The following is a 21,447-nucleotide window of genomic DNA, read 5'->3' on the forward strand; positions in this document are numbered from 1 at the left end:
CCACGGGCCGTCTGCCGCTGCCTCCTCCCAGCCTGGTGCCCACGGCTCCCCAGGGACTCGGCCTCCACCCTCTGCTGGGCGGAGGGGTCTGGTGGGGCTCCCTGGAGCTGGGTCTCAGCCTCTGCACGCCCTCTCAGTTCCGTTGGTTTCTCCGAGTTTGGGGGCCATTTGGCTCCCAGGGCGGGGTGGGGGGGAGTCCTCTGTAGGACTGGCCTGGGCTCTAGAGAGGCCAGTCCCCTGGGGACTTACTTCTTCTTGACTGCCCCCCGTTCCCCAAACCAGAAGGCTCATCAGGGAGGGCGGAGCCCTGCCTGGTAGCAGGAGGCAGACCGGCCCTGCCGAGCCTCATCAGCGTCCAGAACAGGCTTCCAGACCACCGGAGCCCCCGGGAGGCAGCTGCCAGGGAGGGGCAGCCTCGCCGTCCCGTCCCTTCCATCCCTTTATGTGGTAACGAGGGCGAGTGAAGTGCTGCGGGAGCGGGGAGACAGTTCTGTTCTCCAGACAGACCTCAGGGTGGAGAGAATTCACGTGACAAGTGAGCAGGGCCGAGCCGCCGGCCAGCCCGGCACGCTCCGTGCCTCCTGGTCGGCAGCTGAGCGGCCAGTCCCGTGTGTGGACGGGGCGGGACGCTGCAGGGCCACGGCCGGAAGGCTCCGGACCTCCCCCCGGTCAGCGGTGCCGGCCTCCAGGCTGGGACTCCTTTCCGGACAGGTGACTCCACGAGGAAGCCCCTGAACAGGTGCTCCCTGCAAAGCATGTGAACCTTGCCGGCGTCTTGAGTCCCTGTTCCCCCGTCGGCAGTGAACACGCCGCCGGAGGAGGTGCTGAGTGGACACCAGTTCCAGGCTCTAATTGGCAACTGGGGGCTGGACGCTGAGGGAGGTGGTCACCCACCCACGGCGAGCAAGCGAGCAGCCCCATTTGTTACGGAGCCCTCCCCCTACGGTGAAAAGCTGCCCCCCAACCCAGGGGTTCCCCCCACACGGGGGGAGGCAGAGATCAGAGTCACAGGCACTGAGGGGGACCCGCAGGAAGACAGCCATCTGGTTTATTCATGCAGCTTGAAGCGACCCCACTCCTCCGGACTGATAAACCACTCACATCTATGTCACACTGGGAGGAAAGAGCCGACCCACTGTCTTTTTGCACACCCACGACCAATGTGTGCTTAAGACAAAGAAAAGTGCCCGCCCTGCCTCAGGCAGGCAACGCGGAGGGCCTGACCGCCGCAGCCGGCCCCCGGGAGAGCCTGGGGAGGGGCGCTCAGGGCGGTCAGCGCCGGGCGGACATCACTCAGACACGCAGAGCAGATCAAGCGACAGCTGTCAGATGATGAGGATTAAGAGGAAAGCTTAGAACTGATTTGTTCTTTCCCAATCACTGGCTGAGTATTATGGTCTGGGGGAAAAGCAGCAACCGCTGACCACCAGTGGGCAGGAAGGGCCCCTCTTGCATTCCAGACCCTGACTGGCAGGACGGCCACCTCCACGCACCTCTGCTAACCAACCTGCAGCAAACAGGGCGGGTCTGCCCAGCCAGGAGCTGGGGCATGTTTATCTGTGCCTACTTCTGAATGTGAAATTAGCTGGTGCATGATCACCGTTTCCTTGTCAGCCTCCCAAGCTTAAAGGCGGGATACGTTTCAGGAATGACAGGTTAATAACCTGGCACTTTGAGTGATTATTAACTCCAGTGTCCGCAGATTGATTTGTTCATTGTGTATTTTGTTGAACTTCCTCAAAGGATTTTCCTTGTCAGACCATGAAGCCCTGCCTCCATGCCGCCCTGAGGAGACGCGCACGCTAGTTTTCCGCTCTACCCCACACTCCACCATTCAAAACTAAGGAAGGAAAATTACAGCATCAAAAGGGATTAAAACAAGTGACTTGCGGTTTGAGCCTTTCAAAAAGATCTGGAACACCTATGATTCAGCAAATGGAGAGTAACTAAAAGAAATAAAAAACCATTTAGTTGCCAGGGCAATGTGTTCCATAAAAGTAAACACACTATGAAACCTACTTCCCCAGGGCGCCTCTGGGTGAAGGCCTGATACACTCCCTTCTAGGCCCGTGTCCACGGGCCGTTTCTGTATGCTGACCCGGGCCTGTCTATTACTTCCTTCTGTGCCCTTTGCGGGTTAGATTAGAGGTAGGGTGTTAATGGAGGACTTGATGAAGATTGAAGACCCACTCTTTCCCTCTGGAGACCAGCCTGATTTGGACAAATTGAGGAGAACAGAGCAGCCCCTTTGTGTCCTTGGGAGGAAACGCGTTCTGTGTCCCTTCCGGCGGCCAGGTCTGCTCCTCCAGGGGGAGGGTGTGGGGGGAGTCCACAGGGATCCCTGCTCGGGCGGGGACACGGCTCCCACGCCACCTGGCCACCCGAGTCTCTCCACACGTGCGATCCTTTATTGGTGCTGCCGGGTGGGTGAGCGCGAGTTGGAGCCGGGGCTGGAGGGCAGGGAGCTGCCGCTGGGGGCCTGCAGGGCATGGGGGTCGAGCTGCTGACCGGCCGCGCCGGCGTCCCCTGTCCCGGACTCATCGCTGTTGTCCTTCTGGCCATTCTGCTGCTCGGGACACTCAAAGTGGACGCAGTGGAACACCTGGTGAGAGAGGAGAGGCAGTGAGTGCAGGTCAGCGTCTGCCCCCGGGGTCACGGTCCCCAGGGGAGTTAGAGAGGGTCCTCTGCCCCTCTGCTGCAGGCGCAGACAGGAGCAGCTAGAAGGCTGGAGCGTGTTTCAGGGTAAAAGTAAGTGGGCTGATGGTCTAAGAGTTACAGGCAGCGTGGTGTGGATTCCTATAAAACGTTCCCACTGCACTTCTCTGCTTTCGGTTACTTTGGTCTTATGAGCTTTTCTTTCTCTTTAAATTAACTAATTTTTACATCTCGAAGTAGAGTTAGAAGCTAGTGGCGTTAATGGTGGTGGCGATGGCTGCATGACTCTGAAAATACTAGAAACCAAGGAATTGTATGCTTTAAATAGGTGAGTCGTATGGCATGGGAATTGTACTGCCATAAAGTCCTTTTCTAAGAAAAGCCACCAGGGCATTACCCCAGGGGAGGACCCAGGCTCATCTCCAGGGGACCAAGGAGCCGGCTGCCCTCATGCCGTGCCTCAGGAAGGAACACGTTCTTGGTATGAATTCATCCTCTGGGCAGCCAGTGCTAGGGAGGGAACTTCAACCCGACGGGACTTGGGCCAACCGGGAGCAGACCCCCTCACGTGGAGGAGCGGGCCTCCCACAGGACCCCGGCGACGCTGGGTGACTCCCGTGTGACGCACTCAGGAAGCGCGACTGAGCAGACGGGTGGGCACCACAGAGCTCGGCGCGCAAGCGTGAGCCTTGGCCCTGACCTCAAGCAAATGCAGCACGGCTGGGGTGGCGGGAGCCTCGCCCGGCACAGGAGGGATGGCTGGGCGTGAGCCGGGGCCGCGGGCGCAGTCCCGTCAGAGCAGGGTCTGCAGAGGAGCCCTCCCCGGCGCACACGGGAAGTCCTCGTTCCGGCGTCTAACGACCACATCCTCCTGGGGTCCCTGCTTCCGTCCTGAGCGCTCTGCAGTGAGGTCTAGTTTCCAAGAAGCATGCTGGCAGTCCTCAGGGAACCAATTTCCAGATCCTCAAATTCTGTATTTTCCAAAACTGCCTGAGAAGTGACTGAATTCTGACACCCTTGCCCACATCACGAGAGGAGAGCCCAGCTCTGACCTGCCCTTGCTGGGTACCACCAGGGCCCACCAAGCCCTGGGTGAACACGCACCCTCCCATGAGTGAGGGCCCTGGTGGGGCCTTGAGGGGGGAAGCATGGCCCGGAGGAGATGTTCTGAACTCAGAACTGAACTGTATATGTGACTCATGTAATTCTTTTAAACGTAACGAATTTTCCAGAATTATGAAGACATTCTCAAAATACATTGGCTAAAACCCATGAATGATTCCACAATTATTTTCAGATTTGGTGTCCCTTAATTCAACGAGTTGGTTAAAATCTAACTTAGCAAATCATGTCATCAACTATGTATTCCTAATAATTAGTCCTCATCTTCCATCTTTTAAAATGTTTATTTTTTCCTATATCCTATTGACATAAATAATTATAAACTAAACAAATGTTTTACTTAAAATGTTTGAAAAATTATACTTTTTTCCCCAAAGCTCTTTTAGGGGATATGCAGACAGAAGAACTATACAAAGTCTTAATGACTGGAATAACCATGATGGTGTGGTCACTCACCTAGGGCCAAACATCCTGGAGTGTGAAGTCAAGTGGGCCTTAGGAAGCATCACTATGAACAAAGCTAGTGGAGGTGATGGACTTCCAGCTGAGCTATTTCAAATCTTAAAAAGATCATGCTGTTAAAGTCATGCAATCAATATGCCAGCAAATTTGGAAAACTCAGCAGTGGCCACACCACTGGAAAAGGTCAGTTTTCATTCTAATTCCAAAGAAGGGCAATGCCAAAGAATGTTCAAAGTACCACACAATTGCACTCATTTCACATGCTAGCAAGGTAATGCTCAAAACGAGCTAGGCTTCAACAATACCTGAACCAAGAACGTCCAGATGTACAAGCTGGATTGAGAAAAGGCAGAGGAACCAGAGATCAAATTGCCAACATCCACTGGATCATAGAAAAAGCAAGGGAATTCCAGAAAAACATCTGCTTTACTGACTACACTACAGCCTTTGACTGTGTGGATCACAATAAACTGTGGGAAATTCTTCAAGAGATGGGAATACCAAACCACCCTACCTGCCTCCTGAGAAATCTGTGTGCCGGTCAAGAAGCAACAGTCAGAACCGGATGTGGAACCATGAACTGATTCCAAGTTGGGAAAGGAGTATATCAAGGCTGTATATTGTCACCCTGCTTATTTAACTTATACGGAATACATCCTACAAAATGCCAGGCTGGATGAATCACAAGCTGGAATCCAGGTTGCTGGGAGAAATACCAGTAACCTCAGGCAGGCAAATGACACCACCCTTAGGGCAGAAAGTGAAGAGGAACTAAAGAGCTTCTTGATGAAGGTGAAAGAGCAAAGTGAAAAAGCTGGCTTAAAACTCAACATTCAGAAAACTAAGATCATGGCATCTAGTCCCATCACTTCATGGCAAATAGAAGGGGAAAAAATGGAAACAGTGAGAGACTTGATTTTCTTGGGCTCCAAAATCACTGTGGACAGTGATTGCCACTGTGAAATTAAAAGATGCTTGCTCCTTGTAAGAAAAGCTATGACAAACTTAGCATATTAAAAAGCAGAGATATCACTTTGCCAACAAAGGTTCATATAGTCAAAATTATGGTTTCTCCAGTAGTCATGTATGGATGTGAGAGCTGGGCCATTAAGAAGGCTGAGCACCAAAGAATTAATGCTTTCAAACTGTGATGCTGGAGAAGACTCTTGAGAGTCCCTTGGACACCAAGGAGATCAAACCAGTCAATCGAAAAGGAAATCAGTCCTGAATATTCACTGGAAAGACTGATGCTGAAGCGCCAATGCTTTGGCCACCTGATACGAAGAGTCACTGGAAAAGACCCTGATGCTGGGAAAGATTGAGGGCAGGAGGAGAAGGGGGTGACAAAGGATGAGATGGTTGGATGGCATCATCAACTCAATGGACAGGAGTTTGAGCAAACTCTGGGAGATAGTGAAGGACAGGGAAGCCTGACATGCTGCAGCCCATGGGGTTGCAAACAGTGGACACGACTGAGCAACAACAATAAAAACAACTTGTGTGAAGGCCATTGCTTAGAACTGAGGAGACTAAGCCCTCAAGAGAGTCCTTTTAAAAGTTAACAAGCAGGAATTCCCTGGCAGTCCAGTGGTTAGTACTCCACACTTTCACTGCTGAGGGGCAGGTTTGATCCCTGGTCAAGGAACTAAGATCCTGCAAGCCATGTGGCTGCCCCCTCCCACCCCGCCCCTCCCACAATCTATAGGCAGATCTGCAGCAACATGGATCTAGAGATTAACATCCTAAGTGAAGTAAGCCACGAAGAGAGAGATACCGTACGGTATCCCTTACATGTGAAATTCAAAATATACAAATCAACGTATCTATGAGACAAAAACAGACTCAGACATAGAAAGCAGACTTGTGGTTGCCTCGGGAGAAGAGGAGAGGGAGGGGTGGGAAGGGTTGAGAGCTCTGGGTCAGCAGGTGAAACTGTAGAGTGGATGAACAACAAGGCGCTACTCTAAAGCACAGAACTGTATTCAGTATCTTCTGACAAAGCATAATGGAAAAGAATATGGAAAAAATGTGTGTGTGTGTGTATATATATAACTGGAGTCATTCTGCTGTTCAGAAGAAATTAACACAACATAGTAAATCAACTGTACCTCAATAAAATTAAAATAAAAGTTAACAGACTTTAGGGAGGGAGGGAAAGCAAGAACATTTTATGGTTAGACGTGTTCCGGCAAGGGGAATAATATGGGTAAAGACCCTGGGAAGGAGACAGCCAGCCAAGTGATGTCTGAGAAGTTCCGAGCGGCCAACTGTGAGGAGAGGTGACGGTGGTGGGTGAGGCTCTGGGGCAGAAAGCTGGAGTGGGATTCAGGGGTGAGTGCCAGCTCCAGAGGGGCCTGATGGCACCAGACAGCCTTGGAGACACTGGTGCGCTGGGCCAGTAACAGGACAGGAGCTGAGGCTGAGGGAGCCAGAGGTCACCACGGCTGGGAAACCAGGAGACAGAAGACCCACTGCTAGAACCACAGCGTCCTGGACAAACACCTGGTGGGGCCCTGGTTCTCACACCGTGCTACTGTGCCCCAAGGGTTTCCTCCCTCGGGTCTCCAGACTTCTCCTAAAGCAGCCCAGGGTCCCAAATATAAGTAAGACGATGCGAGTTGCAGTAAAGCTGTCAGTGAATTTACAGAAGCATGTAAGCAGTGTGCAGTGATTGCTTGGGCCTGTGTGGACAGCTGTGAGAGACAGCACAGGCTCCCAGCCCTGGCCACCCCGTGCTCCCAGGAGAGCTCAAGCCTCACTCTGCTTGTGTCGGGCGCACCCTTTCCTTCTGAGGGGCCTACTGGCTAGAGAGGAGCCACTGGGCTTGGATCTGCCCGTTTCCTGAGTCCTGGATAAAGGCTGGTCTGTAGAGAAGGACTGGAGTGCTGGGAGTGGGCAGGAGGCAGGCCGGGCTGGCCACGCACCGCCCTCCCCGAGGAAGGGCCAGGCGGAGGAGACTGCAGGGGGCTCAGGGGTGCAGAGAGCTGGGCTGGGGCTGCCCCTTCCTCCTGAGCTCTACGACCTCACAGCTCAAGCACACGCACTGTGCACACACGCACCACACACCCACTCCATGCACACAGCCACACATCACTATGTACACATACATGTGCACCCTCCTGCAGAATCAGGTTCACAGAGGAGACAAAGTAATATCAACCGGGAAATTATACTTAAAATATAAATTCCATGCTTACCTCCCTGCATCACTATTTTTTCCACATTCCCACTTCATTTGTCTACCGCTGTTTCAGATTCCAGCTTTCAGACTCTGATGTGGGCCGGCGGGCCCTCACTGTACGGCAGAGCCCGTTTCTTCTCACTGTGAGCACCCCTCTCTCTAAAGCTCAGGCTGGTGCTGCCTCCTGTGGACCCCCGAAGCCGCAGCTGCCCGGGATCAGCCCCAGGTCTCTCCTTCCTTTCTTTTTCTTTCTCCCTTTTTTTTTGAGCAAATCTCCCCACTTGGGCCTATCAGCAGGTGCTTACTTGTCAGCAGCGTGATGGGAGGGCCTTTTCTGGGGATTTAAAAACTGTCTACAGGGCCATTGGCTCTAACCTGAGCTACTTGGGGTAAACCTGAAAATCTCTTCTAAGTACCGACTATTAATCTCCATCAGCGCCACATTCTTCTAGCTTCTGAAGTGACAGAACCATCTCCTGCTGGGTTACTGACAGTCTCTTGCTTTATGAGCAAGGACACGATGGAGCCATGATGACCCCCCCAGAACACACCTCTGCTTCCATAACACTCCCACCCCGTGGATCCTCCCTCACACCTCCCTGTAAGCGAACAAACATCCTTCTGTTTCCAGCCGGCCGAGTCTTCCCCAGCGCCCGAGACTCCACCTGCTCTGAATGCACCGCTTTACGATGCCTTCCCCGTTCTGACGCGAGCCCCGCGTGCCGCCCCACCCCGCGCCCCCGCCGGCTGTCCGCCTGCCGGCACCCCGAGGCTGCCCCTCGGAGCCCCGGCCGTCGCTGGCCCCAGGCGGGCGTTCTCCCTCCCGGCCGTCGCGGCCTCCCTCGGTCGCTCAGCTCCCGGGCCGCCTGCGGGGCTGGGGCTCCTCCTCCCGCCCGCGCCCAGAGCGGTCAGCTCCCGGACTCAAGGACCCAGGCGTGGCTCTCCTTTCTCCCGCTCAGGGCCTCATACAAGAATAAACCAACCAGTAAAAACTCAGCGAAAAGCAAAGGCGGCCCCAGCGCCGCAGCCGCTGACCAACTGGCCGTCCCCTGAGGAAGGGGCCCCGCGGGCGTCGCTGGCCCGGGCGGGTGCGTTCTGCCGCGCGGCGCGGCGGGAAGCCTGGAGGACGGTCTAGAGCCTCTCTCTACCTGCGAGATGAGACTAAACTAACCGCGCGACTGTCTCTAGCTCACCAACCTACCTGTTTTGAAGGAGTAATACAAATAGCTGTTACTCCCAACACACCCAATGGCAGCATTTCAGCGTTCGGTGGCTGCTCCCCGGGAATCAGGCCCACACAGCTCCCTGACCCCGCGGAGCTCAGCGTAGGCTCTGCCCCGAGTGGGGGGACCGGGAGCCCCTGAAGCCTGCCTGGCTGAGCCTCCACAGTGACCGTGAGGAACCAGGGCCGGCGGTCAGAGCTGCGCTTCAGGCTGTGACCCTGGAGTCCCAAGGGTGTCACCAAGGGACCAACTAACTGATGCGGGTTCCTGAGCGTCTCCAGCACCCAGCGGGCTCGGCCGACTCACAGACAACACATAAGAAACAGCTATCCAGTCACAGACCGCGTGGGGAAGAGTCCAAGTGCAAAGGGTGTTTTACAAACAGAAGGACGGGTGCAGAGGTAGAGGGTGTGGCGGGGACAGAGCGAGATGGCTCAGGGCAGTGAGCGGGACGGGGTCGGCATCCCCAGGTGCCAGGCTGGGGCCGGGGGGTGCAGGACACCGGGTGTGGTCAGGACCCAAACGGGGCTCGGGGGGTCCCAGTGCATGCACGCGGTCACCCCAAACACGAGGCACCTCCTGGACCCCTCCGGTGAGTCCTGGCCCCTTGGAGGGCACACCACACGCTGAGTGAGGACAGAGACACGAATGGATGGGCTCTGACCATGCGGGGAGCCGGGAGGGTGTGGGGCAGGGCACACCTCCTGAGCTGGGCCTGGAAGGATGAGGCAGGACTGGTCAGAGGGGTCCTCTGTGGGCACCCCAGCCCCATGTGATGGCACAGGAAGGGAGCCACGGGACTGGGCCGCAGGGACAGTGGAGCAAGAGGCTGTGCCTCAGAGGTCTTGGCTGGGGCCTGGCCTGGACCCAGACAGGCAGCCAGGGCTTCTGGACAGAGGAGACACTTAAACACTTAAGTGTTGCTTCAATTAAAAATATCACAAAAGGAATATGTTTGTGGTGACAAATGGTCTGAAAAAAGCAAGTAGATGACAACAAACCCTTAAACTTGAAATCCTCTGAGGTAGAACACAGCAATGTGGGATAAACAAGAACGAAGCATTTTAAAAGGATAAACTACAGCACCTGATAACAGGCTTGGTAAGACTGACAGAGAACCCCCTTGGGAGGACAGAGGCTGGGGGACCATGGTGGCCCCGGGCTCGCAAGCACTGGACCTGGACTCTGCCTCTGATCCTCCTTCCACTGCTTGTTTTTCAAACCTCAGCGACCTCACTGAGACGAATGCTGGCCATGCAGCCCCCGCTGTCAGGACCCGCGCAGAGGAACGCAGCCTGGGAGCGGGAGGGGGTGCACCTCGGGACGGGGCCGCTCCCGCTCCTGTGCCCTCTGGGTGCCAGGACAGCTCCTCACTCCGACGACAGGGCAGCGAGCGAGCAGGAAGACACAGCCTGCAAGCGTGATCCTGCCTGAAGGTCAGGAGGAAGGTGTGCAAAGAGGCGGGCGTGGCCTCCAGGCAGAGGCACTGGGAGGACGTCCAGATGAAGGCCTGGGCCTCGCCGCCCGCTCTGTACAATGTGCCGGCTCAGCGGTCTGTCAGTAACTCAACCCACCAGCCTTGGGCCCGCACGGCGACCGTGTGAAGCTGACACCCAGGCCAGGCCTGGATGCTGCAGAGGCGGTAAGCATGGCCGTGTCCGCACTCACCGCCACCGTCTGGCTCAAGGCTGGGGCTCTTCCCTCCGGACCCCAGGCCCCGGGGACCAGCGGGCAGGTGGGGATGAAGGTGGGGACGCCGCGCTCTCCTCAGGCAGACACTGCAGGGTCACTGCTGCCGGGAGCAGTCGTCAGGGCCTGGGGCCTGTCCCGCCATATCTGGGGCCTCCCTCTCGGAGGAACAGCCAGGTCCTGAGTCTCTTCGCTCAGGAGCTTGTGTGGTTCCATTTCTTTCCTCCGAACCCTCCCAAGACTGCGACCCCCGCCCTTGGAAAGGCTGTGACAAAGTGAATGAGGCGCAGAGCTGTGCTCGGATTTATGCAGAACCATTACCCCGTCGGCGAGTCACCCTCCCTCCCCTCTTCAGCAGTCAGGCCTCCCATTAGCCAGTTTGATGGCCGCTGCTCACAAAGGGGCACCTTTGCTAAACCAGCTTCGAGGCCTCTGGATCCGTCCCCCGGGAGGAGCTGGTTAATTTGGAATGTAGTCGTATGTATGAGGCCAACACAGCCCGAGTCACCATCCGCGTGTTGTTTTTTGTAGCTGCTGTTTATTATCCCTTTCCTTTCCTCTCTGGGAGCTGTAATTCTCAACATGCTGGAGAGAGTCTGGGGTAATCTTTTCTCTGGGAATCCTGGAGAGGATGCACACGTATCCTTGGTGAACCGGTGGATTCCTTGGTTGGCCACTCTTTGCTGCTTTTCATTAGAGTGATTCCCCAAGCACTCTTTGTTCAACGTGTCTTCAAGGTGTTTTTTTTTTTTTTTGAGACATTTTAACAAATGCCATTTCCCCTGACATTTTTAAAAAATTTTATTATTTATCTGGCTGTGCCGAGTCTTTGGTGCTGTGTGTGGACTTTCCGAAGTTGCGGCGGGCAGGGCTCCTCACTGCGGCTGGTGGCCCCTCCTCACTGGGGGGCACGGGCGCCGGGTGCAGGCTCAGTAGCTGTGGCACATGTGCTTGGTTGCTCTGCGGCATGTGGAATCTTCCTGGACCAGGGACTGAACCTCCGTCCCCTAAACGGGCAGGTGGATTCTCCACTCTTCCCCTGGGGAGGTCCCCAAGGTTTTTAAAAGCAGAGAGAGAGGCCTCTGTTAAATTTCCCAAGTTGGCCTATGAGTCCACTTGTGGACTGTAGCAGAAATCAGAAAATTTAATAAATGTTGATCAATGACTCTACCTTGCTTTTCAGGTTTCTCTTGAGTAATTTTCACAGACTTCTTTCATACCAACCAATACAAATAGGATTTCTGAGCCAAGCTTTCAACTTACATTTACGAGGTGACATATCTTTATAAATAGATACCTACCTCTCAATGATATCTGCCCATAAGTCAGACAGAGAGATGTGGCTTCTGAATTACACACCCTGAAGACTTCCTCTCTCCTCTTGCAACGTGTGTGTGGCAGCATGGCACACACTCAGTGCTCAGCAAACCCTACTGAGCTTGAAGATGCTGACAATTATGTCTTCTTACACCTGTCTCAGGAACAGAAGTTCCAAGTCTGTCTAGACTGTATAGAGATGTTTTACCTTTGTTCCTTTAAAAATGAAGACCAAGTATTTCCAATAAAACATGGCACTTTAAAATCAGAGTATCATGTATGTACATCTGAACAGCCCAAAACACAGTTTTCAGTTAAGGAACCCATTTCACAGCAAGATATTTCCAGGTTGTGAGCAACAACTTTTCAGCATTGCTTTGGGGTGATAGGATACCCCAAAGTTTTGCATGAGTATTTATTCCTACTAGGTAAGAGAATAAGCTTCTTGATGACACTGCTTCTATGTGGCAATGGCTTTTTTTAACTTTCCAATGTCACTTTGCCATCTTCCCATAAGCCCGGGCACTCACAAATATCTGGAACTCCACTGCCTGGAAGGTTCTGGAGAAAAGCCTTTCCAGAACATGTCACCTCTGGCAGCCCTGGAATCCCTGACCTCTGATTTTCCTGTATGCATACTCCAGAGCTCCTGGGACAGAGATTCTTTCTCTTAATTAATCTGGAAAACTGAGGCAAAAAAGGAGAAATGTTCTAGTTCCCAGGGGGAACTGGCAGACTCGGCCTTACTGGGGCCCTCCGCTCTCCCCTAGAGGCTGCTCTAGTGGCCCCACCGCCACAGACAGTTGTTCACTTCATCCAGATGTGTCTGCTTTGTCTTGAAGAGCTCTGACTGCATGAAGATCTCAGGCCTGACTCCTCACCACTGGCTCCGCAGCAAGACATGGCTGGACATCATCCTCACGAGCTGGCGTCTCCATCCATCTCGCCGCCCAGTGGCCCCCAGGCCCCACCTGCTCAGGTGCTGTGGGCACCCCTCCCAGGCCGGCTGTTTGGTGCAGAACTGCTCCATTACAACAGCCATAAGGCTTGTGGGATGTTTGGAACAATGACGTGCTCACTGCTGTGTCACTTTCCCCTTGTTTTCCCAATAAAATCTTTCCTAAAAGACATTTAAATATAAAGACGTCTATAAAAGGTCTTGTATAATTGTACTATAAATTAAATATTTTTCTGTCTCACTGGGAAGGAACCTTTAAGATCTAGTCCACTCTCCTTATTTTAAAGACGAGTGTCCTGAGAGCCTGGGAGGAGAGGTGACAAAGCTGGCTGGGGGCAAGGCTGGCACCAAGGCTGAGGGCTCCTGGTCCACACTGGGCAAAGCCCCCCCTTCCTTCCTTCCTACTTCTCTCTCCTCCTGGGCTCATCCCCCACCTCCCTGCCCTGTGCGTTGAGGCTGTTTCTCAGATGACATCCTTTGGCGAATGCCACCTGGAGGGAATCCTCAAGGGAGTGACCAGAACCGGGGGGCAGGGCCTGGGAAATAGTTGTCACCACTGTCAACGGCATCACTGACTCCATGGACTTGAGTTTGAGCAAGCTCCGGGAGTTCATGATGGACAGGGAAGCCTGGCGTGCTGCAGTTCATGGGGTCACAAAGAGTCGGACACGACTGAGCAACTGAACTGAACTGTCACCAGGCCAGGAGGGAGCCTTTTTCTTTTTTAAAAAAAAAAAACAACAAAAAACAAAACTAGAATCTGTTTCCTTCTTTTTGTTTTTTTCTTCACTAGAGCCACATGTTGCTATGGGAACAAGGATGGCACTGGGAGCCCACAGCCACTCACGGGCCCGACAGAGCCTGTAAATAAATTCTGCCTCACTCCAGGCTCGGCGCTGACTGGTCCTGGAGGGCAGCTCAAGCAGCCACTTACAGACTCTCCACCCTGCTGGTGTCGGCAGGGACCCTTCTGCAGCCGGTTCCCGGGAGCCGGGAGGAATTTGCACCCTCCACCCTCCCAAAGCCTCCACTGCACAGCCTCAGCCCTGTCTGTCCATCCAGGGCCGGGATCACGTGATCCGCTCTTCAGATGAGAAAACCCATCCAAAGGGCCGTGCCCACCTGCCGCCACTGCCTCAGCTCACTGCAGCCTCACTCAGGCTCCTGCGCTTCACATCATCCCCCCGCCCCCACCCCAGGTTCAGGTGCTCTTCCTGTGGGCTGATTTCTGTCCGGTGGTGAAGCTATAGCCACTCTAGGGAAGGGCCCTTGCCTGGGTTTCTCTCCTGGTTTGAGCGCAGGCTGGTGCACAAAGCCTGCCCACAGGAACCACCTGCTCCCCAACATCTAACCTGATGGCCTAGCCAGGGCAGAGCTGGGCTCTTTTCTGCGGCTTTACTATTTATTGGGTTAGCCAGAATGTTCCTTCAGGTTTTTATGTAAAGATACAAGATATTTTGCATTTTCACCAAGAACTTCAGTGAACAACATGTTCACTGCTTTGTTCCACTACCTTCTGCCATTTTTTAGGCAACTTCATAATTCCACCTTCCCAAAACTTTTAATCTTTTTGAGCAGAGAACTGTTCCAGGTATCTTTTAAAGTCTTCTAGGGAACTGAAACTTTTTCCATTAAAATAATTTTATAAAGGCCAAAATAAAGAGAAATCTGGAATGTATAGTGGATGTCCCAGCCAAGGACGCCCCAGTCAATGGTGAGTTTTTGCTTGTTCATCAAAGAAACTTGTGGTCTGCATTGTCCTAATGGAAGATAACGTGTTTCCTATTGACTAATTCTGGATGCCTTTCATCGAATGCTGGTTTCAGTTGGTCTAACTGGGACCAGTATTTGTTGGAATTAATTATGAGCTCCTTTTCTGGAAGGAGCTCGTAACAGAGGACTCCCTTCCAATCCCAACATATACATAACTTCACCTTCTTTGGATGAAGACCGGCCTTTGGCTGGTGGTGGTTCATTTCATTTGCCCCACAAACTCTTCTGTTCCACATTATTGTACAGTATCTACTTTTCATCGCCTGTCACAATTTGTTTTAAAAACGAAATGTTTTCATTAAATAAGGTCAAGACAGTTTTTTTCACTTAACTTATGTAGAACCCAAACATCAAAGCGAGGAACATAACCAAGCTGGTGCAAGTGATTTTCAACGCTTGATTTGAATATTTTGAGTATGCCAGCTATCTCTCGTGGTATAACATTGATTGTTCTCAATTAATGTCTCAATTTGATTGCTATCAACTTCAACTGGTCTACTTGACCGTGGAGCATCGTCCAGCAAGAAATCTCCAGCATGAAACTTCACAAACCACGTCTGACACATTCGATCTGTCACAGCACTGTCTCCATACAGTGCACAAATCCTTCCTCATGTTTCAGTTGTCTTTTTACCTTTCTTGAAATAATAGAGCATAATATGCCAAAAATGTTGCTTTTTTCTTCCATCTTCAATATTAAAATGCTTATATAATTTTGATAAACTTTTTAAAATTCACGCTGATATGACAGCTGTCACAATACTATCTAACCAAACTGTTTCGAATCAAGTTAAAGACAAATAAGCACTACTAGAGTCATGGGGAAGCCAAATGAACTTTTTTGGCCAACCCAACATTATGCCTTTTTGGGAGATAGAGCACCCTGGATGTTAAGAGCCAAACTGCTTGAAATTCAAACTCTTATAAATCACTTAACATTGCTCAGCTTTGGTTTCCTCATCAATTTATCCCTTTTGCTTAGAACGTTTTTTATTATGAAAACTATGCACTAAAAGGTGCATAAAATACAAATGTACAGCTTGTTGAATAACTATAGAGTGAACTCCAGCCATGTAAACCACACGCAGGTCAAGAACCAGAAACACTGCTGGCACCGTATGGTCCCTTCCTGGTCTGAGCCCCTGCCCTGCTATTAAAACCACAGCCTGCCTTTAATAATAATCACTTCTTTTCTGTGTGCACAACCTTAGATGTCATAGCTTAGTTTTGCCTGTTTCTGACGTTTGTACAAATGTAATCCCACTACACGGATTCTTCGGTGCTGGCTCTATCTTTGGACACGCTGTGATGTTCACCCCCATGGACCGCGGGGATGAGAAGTTGTTTCACTGAACCTTTTCCTTTATTTGGCTGCCTGACGGGGAGAGGGAGCGATGGACGGAAGCACTGAATGATTCATCCGCTCACTCAGGAAGGAGGTACTCTGTTCGCACACATGCCGGGCCCAAGTTAGGGCCGGGACATAAGACAAAAAAACACCACACGGCCTCTTTCCTCAGCTACATAAATTCAACACATAACTAGAGCCCTGAGAGCTGCCTACAGACTGTCCACTCCGTCCTCACTCTGTTACTGACTCGACAAAGGCTTTCTTTCCCGTGGGTTCTTGTGAGCAGGAACTTGGTTGTTCCATATTGTAGGAAGGAAGCTTTTCCTACAAATCCTTTCTAGCTCGTGGGGTTGCTTGTGCCCCTGAAGTCTCTACCTCCTGAAAAATCACTCCACAACCTGCTCCCCAACCAGGCTTCATCAAAGCCAAAATAAGAAACGGGCATAAGCGAAACAGGCACAAGAAGAAACAGGCTGACAGACTGACAGCCTCCTTAAGGACGAAGTGGTGTGCCTCTGCTGCTCTTCTCTGGTAACCAGGGGAATGCGAACGAAAGGTGTGTGAGAGATGCCGCGTCAGAACCAGCACGGCTGCTGCCTGGGTATGAGAGGAAACTTCAGATCCGCCAGGATGTCTGTGGTCCTGTCCACAAGGCCGTTTCTAACCTCCTGCAGGCGGGAGAGCCCGTCTGCCTCCCAAGCAGCTCAAGAGTCAGGCAGCAGTCGAGGCAGGGGGGCTGGAAGGACCACGCAGCTGCACTGGCGATGAGACCAGTAGGAAGTGGTGGGGGAAAAGCCAGGAGACCTTTTCGGCTCTAGGCACCAGGGAGACTCAGATGAATGAAAATAACTGAAGGACAGCGGGTCTCGGGGGGAGGGACTCGCTGACAGACAAACCCACACGTGCCTGCCGTCTAGTGCTGAGCGTGAGGATGGGAAAGCCGCCTCCGAGTAGCAGAGGGAGGGGCATGTCCAGGGGCAGAGCCAAGGAGGGGCAGGATGACAGGCTCCCTGGTGGGCAATGAAAGGAAAACGTTCTGAGACGTTGAGACACGACAAGGAAATGCTGAGCAGACAAGGAGCAAGAGGTCACTGGAGCCAAGTGGCACTCTTCGAAAGGTAAACATTAAGGGAATTTATTGACAGAAGTCGTAAATGTAGCTAAAAAATTAAATGAATTCATTGCCTGGTGCTCACAAAGGAAGATGAGAGACAGATGCCAGCAGCAGACACGCGCTTCCCAAAGGAGAGGCATGAAATGCCGAGGAAATCAGAAGCGTGTCCGGACAGGTGATCAAGAAATCTGAACGCCCTCAGCCTGCCTGGCTGCCGTCACCCGAGAGCTGGCCCTGGTGGAGGGGTCGGGGTTGGGGGTGCAGATCAGCCTGCAGCCAGATGTCGAGCCTGGTGCGGGGAGGCCGGGCTGACTAGAGCAACACAGACACGTGGCCACGTTGCGCAAGAAATCCCCAAGGATTTTAGCTCTGGACCCTTCCTGTTGCCACAGCCCTGGAGTTGCCAGCAGCTACAGCCACGTACACCCGCCACCTTCCCACCTTCTGCCTGGACAGCCTGCCCTCCTGCCGAATGCTCTTCAATGCACAGGGGTGCCAGGCCGCACCTCCCCGCCTGGCTCTGCTCCGACACCCTCTCCGCATGGGGCAGCGCCTGCAACAAACGGTCTTACCTGGGAGAACTGGCATGCTTCTTTTCCTGTCTGCATACACCGTCTTACCTCTCATGATGGAAACCAACTCCATCTACACTTCTTGAAATTCGCACAGTCTGTGGGCTGGTAACATTCACTATCTAAAGAAAGACAGGTCCTGGCTCTGAGTCAGTGAAGGCTACTGATGCCCCTTGGCAGATAAGCCAGGACAGACTGAAGAATCCTGGCCTGCCTTCCACCCCATCCTCCACTGTAAGGAAGAGGCGCCCTGACCCCTGTCTTCTCATGGCGTGGTTCTGGCTCCATGGGACTCCGGACCAGGCTTGTCCTGGACCCCTGCCTGCTTTCCCTGCTGGCTGTGCCATCACAGTCCCCCCCAGGAGTCCTGACAGACCCACCCCAGTCACCCTGCTTCCCTCACTCCTCTGACTCTGCACACCTTCCTGCCCATCTCCAAGAAGGGGGATATGACGCCCAGAATCAGCATGCTGCAATAAAGAACGCTCTCTTTGAGGCGGCATGACATTCCCGATGCTCCGTGAAATCAACTCTTGTGCCTTCTTGTTTGCTCTGAGAATGACACAGTTTATGGATCTTGCCTTATGATCCTGGTCACTGTTTATTTTATGATTTGAGATGTTCCCAGGTTGGCAACACCACACTGAGGTTTTCTTCCTGATCAATAACTCACTCGATAAAGCAGCTGAGCAAGTCGCTCATCAGCCAGATACATGATGGGGTCACCAGTTAATTAGTGACCTAAGTCAACCCATTCAAACTGGGGACCCCAGTCTCCAAACTGGCGGGTCCTAAGTGGCTGGGGCTCCTTGCAGATATTTTTGTAAACTCATCAGGGAGAGGGGATCTGGCATGCCATCTTTTGAGTTCTGTAGGGGGAAATTATTCCTCTGGTCACAGAGGTAAGGGCCGTGGGGTCAAGACCTGGAAGAAGACCCTGACCTGACTTGCCCCAGTGCTTCTCAGCCTTCTCTGACTTAAGAATTCCTTCTACTGTTAAATGACAATTACAAAGTCCCATTCAGGAACTAAAGAAAACAAAATGACCTTTTAAAAAATGCACTATATAAGAAACAAGGGATTGCAAACAAAAATATTTAATTTTAGCTTCATATACTATTAAGTAAAGATACGTTCAAATGGTTTTCTAATTTAGTAATATACATGTAATTTAAGTGGTTAGAAAAATTGAGAATTATTGGTAAAATTTTAAAACTATGATGTTTTGTTTGGGGCTCAAGTATCTATTAAAATACAGATTCAAAAAAAAATAAAATAAAATACAGATTCAAATTTATACTTCTGTTACATTTTCAAAGAAGAAAGTATCTTTATGACCTGATGTTTAGAATTCTTTAATTTTGTGCTTTAAAAACTATCAATGGCTTTCTTTATTTTATAATTTTCAGGTTTGTTTTGAAATAAAAAGGTAAGCAAAAGTTTCAGGCTTCTGTTTATAAGCTCTTCTCTGCAAGAAATATATTGTGGGCGTGTATCATTTTTATTCTAAATAAATACAAAGGCAAAATGAATATATGTTATCACAATATTTTCACTGCTTAAAATGCTTTTCAAAGAACCAGAAGCACCTTGATGTGCCCTGGAGAACTCTCATCTGACAAATAATGCATGCTCCAGGGCCCACTGTGTAACGTGTGGGGCTCTCCTTCAAAAGGCAGAGAAAAAGCTTCTCCTTTTCTCCCAGGTCTCTCCTGACGTGCCCCAGGGTTTCCACCTGCTATTTGATGCTGTGCTTGCTCCAGCTCGGGGGACAGCGTCAGGTCAGGGCAGACCCTCAGGGCACCCAGGGCCCCATCTTGTGACTCGCACGGGGACCCACACCAGATCCTGACTCTCCTCACAAACGTGTGGGGGTCCCACTGGGAGTGGCAGTGGTCCCAGGGCAGGCTGAGGAGGGCGCGCAGGCCCAGGCACCAGGGGTCAGGGTGGGTGGCCGAGAACCCGTCCTAGGGAGGGAGGAGGGGCGGAGGCTGGCCTGCAGGGAGCCCCTGGTGGGTGCTCTTCCCGTAAAAAGAAAATCCAAAGGTAAGATTACTAAGAATTTCAAGAGGATGCTGGAGAGCATTAAACCCAAAGCACAGAGCCCCTTCCGGTGTGGAGCTCCACGCCCAGGACACTGGTCCTGTAGTGATCTGACAAAGTTTACACAGGGGTGAAACTGCAGGATGGTTACTATTTTTATGCCTTTCATTTACCTCTTGAGCTTCAACCTTACTGTGGTCTTTAACCAGCGGTCAGGCCTTCAGGGTGTGCGCTAAGCACATGACTGTGTAAAAGCAAGTGTGATGAGCAGACAGACCCGTGGCATGGCCACCTGCCAACTCCAACGCCTCACTGCCAGCGCTTACTCTATGCACACCTGAGGAACAGAGGCTAAGCAATTAACTTACAGATGGATTATTTTGCACTCAAAATGGAAACAGACGTTCTTCTCACCTTTAATGGTGTGAGTGGGCCCGGAGGTGGCTCCTGGGGCCCAGGGGGATGCACGCTGTTGGGGGAGGCAGTCCCAGCGGGTCTGGCATGGTCCTGGTTTGCACTCGGGTCCTGTGCTGAAGCTCACAGCGCCCTCCCTCGGGTTCTCAAGGCATTGCAGGCACTGCCCACCCCTCTCTCATCTGAAGGAACCCACTGTGTCCTCCAGAGCCATTTCCAGCCAGAGAAGACAGCACGTTTGAGGCCCAGGAACCTCACCTGCCGGCCACCCTGGCCTCGGGAGCCCAAACTCGAGAGAATAACCTATCCACTCTTTCCTCATGAATTCCACAGGTGAAGGGACACCCAGACGGTGTGGCCCAAAAGAACAACTGCTGCCCCAGAAACAATGCCAGGGCCCAGGCGAGGAACGGGCCAGGGAGGAAGAGGCTGACCCGTGAACATCATGTGCAGGCCGGCGCAGGACTGGGTAGACGGACAGAGAAAACCTGCAAATGTGCGTCTCGGCCGCCCCGTGGAGTTGGGGTTCCTCACACACCACACATAGGGGCCCAGGAACCCTGAGAGAGCTGGCATCTGGGAGGGGAGAGGACTCTCCAGGTCTCTGCACAGGGGAGGAAGTGAAGCTGCAGGGGCTGGCTGCCACTTGTGGTGAACAGACACCTAGAAATGGTAACAACAGCTCCCCTGTGAGAGAGCAGGGCCCCTCCTTCCTGCACCGAGCAAGCTGTCTGAATAACAGGCCACTGATGGGCGGAACCAACAGCTCCAGTTCACTTGGGACGAGGTATCACCCAGATAGCAGGAAGTACCACTGTGTCTTTCACCAAAGGGGACCCTTACCTCGTTTGCTGTGTTGTGTGTTCCAACGATTCGGATGAAGGATGCTGGACGTCTTTCAAAAGTTACTGACTGCCAGGACCTGTGAGGAGAAACATAAGCACTGCTTGGTTACACAGTCCTGTGATCCTGCTGACGGCACGGGCCCAGCGGAGCCCAGGATGTGGAGGGGGCGGGGGTCTCCACCCACTGTGGAGCAGGGACAGGAGCGCACGGTGCCCCCACAATCTCGGCAGAGGAGGTGCCTGCCCTTCTGTGAAGGCTCCACATAAGCAAGCATGAGATGCAGACCCGTGCAGGTGGTGACAAGAGCGTGGCCACACGGGGGCTGGGTGGGTGGGGGTCAAGGTGGGCGGGGTTCATGAAGTAACAGGGCCATGATGGGGCTGCCCTCAGAGGGCTGTGGGCTGAATGGCCGCACGCGGCGGGCACAGTGACTTCCCGGGAGGGTTCTGGAGGAGGAGCTGAAGCCGGGCAGGCAGGGCAACGGCAGGGCAGCTGGGCCCAGCACTGCAGGTCGGGAGGGGGGCATTCACTGCCGTGCGAGCCCTGGGCTCCCATGTCTCACCCCCCACCCCATGCAAGTGGTGGCGGTACCTGGGGAAGAAAAGGCAAGTTTCTCCACTGGCCTCCCTTCAGCCCTCTTTTTCTGCTTCCCAATGCATCCCCCAAACAGTTTAGTCTTTGGATGGGTGGGCTCAAAAGCAGCCCCAGGATTTTAAACGCCCCTCCT

The 21,447-nt window shown here is 52.7% G+C and overlaps 1 protein-coding gene across 3 annotated transcripts in view; it reads right to left on the bottom strand.

Annotated features, from left to right (window-relative positions):
- Window positions 1–1,032: 1,032 nt before the first annotated feature.
- The window catches only part of BTBD9 (BTB domain containing 9), a 394,620-nt gene continuing 374,205 nt past the window's right edge, over window positions 1,033–21,447 (bottom strand). For all 3 annotated transcript variants that reach the window (XM_043907354.1, XM_043907356.1, XM_043907355.1), the window contains exons 10-11: window positions 20,718–20,796; window positions 1,033–2,602 (exon numbers count right to left, since the gene is read on the bottom strand). In XM_043907354.1, the coding sequence (XP_043763289.1) occupies window positions 2,408–2,602; window positions 20,718–20,796 (274 nt within the window). In that variant the 3' untranslated portion in view covers window positions 1,033–2,407. The remainder of the gene's footprint in view (window positions 2,603–20,717; window positions 20,797–21,447) is intronic.

The sequence above is a fragment of the Cervus elaphus genome, chromosome 7 (genome assembly GCF_910594005.1).
Source record: "Cervus elaphus chromosome 7, mCerEla1.1, whole genome shotgun sequence".
NCBI lineage: Eukaryota > Metazoa > Chordata > Mammalia > Artiodactyla > Cervidae > Cervus > Cervus elaphus.